The 2,194-nt window shown below is 53.8% G+C and overlaps 1 protein-coding gene across 1 annotated transcript; it reads right to left on the bottom strand.

The window, feature by feature from the left end:
• Positions 1–207: 207 nt before the first annotated feature.
• On the bottom strand, positions 208–1,755 carry LOC127334835 (peroxidase 72). Its single transcript, XM_051361379.2, has 3 exons — positions 1,235–1,755; positions 966–1,131; positions 208–863 (listed from the first exon to the last, which is right to left on the bottom strand). Exons 1-3 carry the CDS (start codon positions 1,682–1,684, stop codon positions 448–450), a joined length of 1,032 nt encoding a protein of 343 aa, XP_051217339.1. The 5' UTR covers positions 1,685–1,755; the 3' UTR covers positions 208–447.
• Between the last annotated feature and the right edge of the window lie 439 nt (positions 1,756–2,194).

Genomic DNA, 2,194 nt, shown 5'->3' with positions numbered 1-2,194 from the left:
CCTCTTAAGGAGTGTTTGCCATATGCCCTCTTTGGTAAGTAGCTTATAATCAATAAAGCTCTTGAACCTGCAAAATAAAGAGACGATATGTCTCCATTCATTGCAACCATATTTCAGTTGTCATTTCTCTCACAAGTCATAGCACGGCATGGTAAATTTTGCCTGAAAACAGCACTCTACTCTTAGTTGAACAAGTGACAAGTGACATGGACAAGAGATAAACATTTTATTGGATCATTTCCTGGTACAAGTGTAGCACATTGCACAGATGAAATATGAACACCGAAAGATGGAGGGAAAAAAAAAGCACGATTGCAACCGTTACGGTGCAACACGAAGAGCAAAATGCAATAATCACACGTTTACACTTGAAAGGAACATTGCAAACCAAGAAGCGAGAAACACGCTGAAATCATCACCAGCTTCGGACAGAGTCCCTTGATCTGCCTAGTGGTGGTTGATCCTCCTGCAGATCTTCCTGATCTCCCCGCTGTGACCGGTGAGAGGCGAGATGTTGCCCATCTTGACCATGGACTTGGCGAAGTGGTCGAAGAAGAGCTCGTTGCTGGCGGCGTAGCTCTTGACGAGCTCCATGGTCTCGTGGCTCTGCGTGAGCAGGACCTCGTCGGAGTTGAGCAGGCCGTTCATGGCCAGGATGTTCTTGTAGTACTGGTTGTCGAACCGGAACTGGGTGGCTGGGTCGAGCGCGAAGAGGATCTGGTCGCCGCCGGACTTGGGGCACCGCCCGCGCAGCTCCGCCGCGTAGGCCGGGTTCAGCGTCGGGTCCGGGCGCCCGTCGTTGTTCTGGTTGTACAACCGCTGCCGGAAGCTGACGCAGCGCGAGTCGCCGATGGTGTGTGCTCCTGGATTGTTCATTACATGCATCACATGTTACTTTATGCTCTCAAGCTGTTCATGTCCATTCGGAATGGCAATCAAACACCTGTAACAATTAACATGCATACCTGAGAGAGCGACGAGGTCCACGATGTCAAGTCCCTGGTTGTGGAACTTGGCGGCGATGGTGGGGAGGGTGTCGTTGGGAGCAGGGATGAGGTTGTTGGAGCCGCTCAAGCTGGCGGTGAGCGAGTCCCTACGTCCCAGTGGCACCTCCCAGCCCGGTCCGCCCGTCTGCACGATCGGCCGGGTTCATCAAAGTCAGAAAAAAATGTTTTCGAGAGAACGAAACGATGCTGCATTGTATGCGTTGGTAGCCGATGAAATTGTTGCATACCAGGACGGTGGAGTCCCTTGCGGCGACGGCGACAATGTCGGCGCAGGAGACGGTATGCGGGCAGGCGTGCTCGAGGGCGGCCTTGATCTCGTCGATGACCTCGTAGCCCCTCAGCGAGTCGCGGTTCGGGTTGGACCGCTTCTCGGTCTGGAACCTGCCGCTGCCGTCGGCGTCGAGCAGCACCGACGCGTCGCAGCCCTGCACGAAGCAGTCGTGGAAGTGCAGCCGGACCAGCGACGCCGCCATGCGGGGGTCCTTGGCGTGCTCCTTGGCCACGATGGCGCCCACCACCTCCTGCAGCTGCGGGCACGTGTGCTCGTAGAACTGCGGGAATAACAGGCCTGCTGCAGGGGGCAGCGGGTGGCCCGTGGCGCCCGCCGGGAAGAGCGCGGACACGGCGAGCGCCGCCGCCACGGCGAGCGCGAGGCCGCTGCTCCAATGCAACGCCATCTTCTTCTCGCTCGATCACACTTCAGATGGCACACCACGGCTAGCTAGCTTGGTAGCTGAATGAGCTGGTTTGGATGAGAAGTTCAGAGGAATGATCAGGTATTTATAGGAAGAAGCCGAACTGCAAACATGCAAAATTAATAAGGATCGATGAGGAAGTTGGTAACGTAATCCCATGATAACGTTGTATTATCGAGTTTGAGGGAGCCGGTAATGGCCTTTCCAGTGTTTCTCACCTCCTCCATTACAGCTTTTTTGCAGAGTAAGTACAACCTATGCACTATGCTAGTTGTCTCAGGTACACGTACAGAAAGAACAGAGGGCGTCGGTGAGGAGAAGCACTGGACGATTCTAAAATTGCACATGCATCCCCTCTGCTTAGCATGACACCAGAAAAGAGCGTATAGTTAGCTTAATAGATTATGCCGACCTTGCTCAATCAATTACAACCATGCATGCTATGGAGATTCAATGACTCATCATCAGGATTGACACACGCTCCAATGGCGT

Source organism: Lolium perenne, chromosome 2 (assembly GCF_019359855.2).
Source record: "Lolium perenne isolate Kyuss_39 chromosome 2, Kyuss_2.0, whole genome shotgun sequence".
Classification (NCBI taxonomy): Eukaryota; Viridiplantae; Streptophyta; class Magnoliopsida; order Poales; family Poaceae; genus Lolium; species Lolium perenne.
The sequence above is the reverse complement of the archived record's forward strand: the minus strand, read 5'-3'. Positions and strand labels throughout refer to the sequence as shown.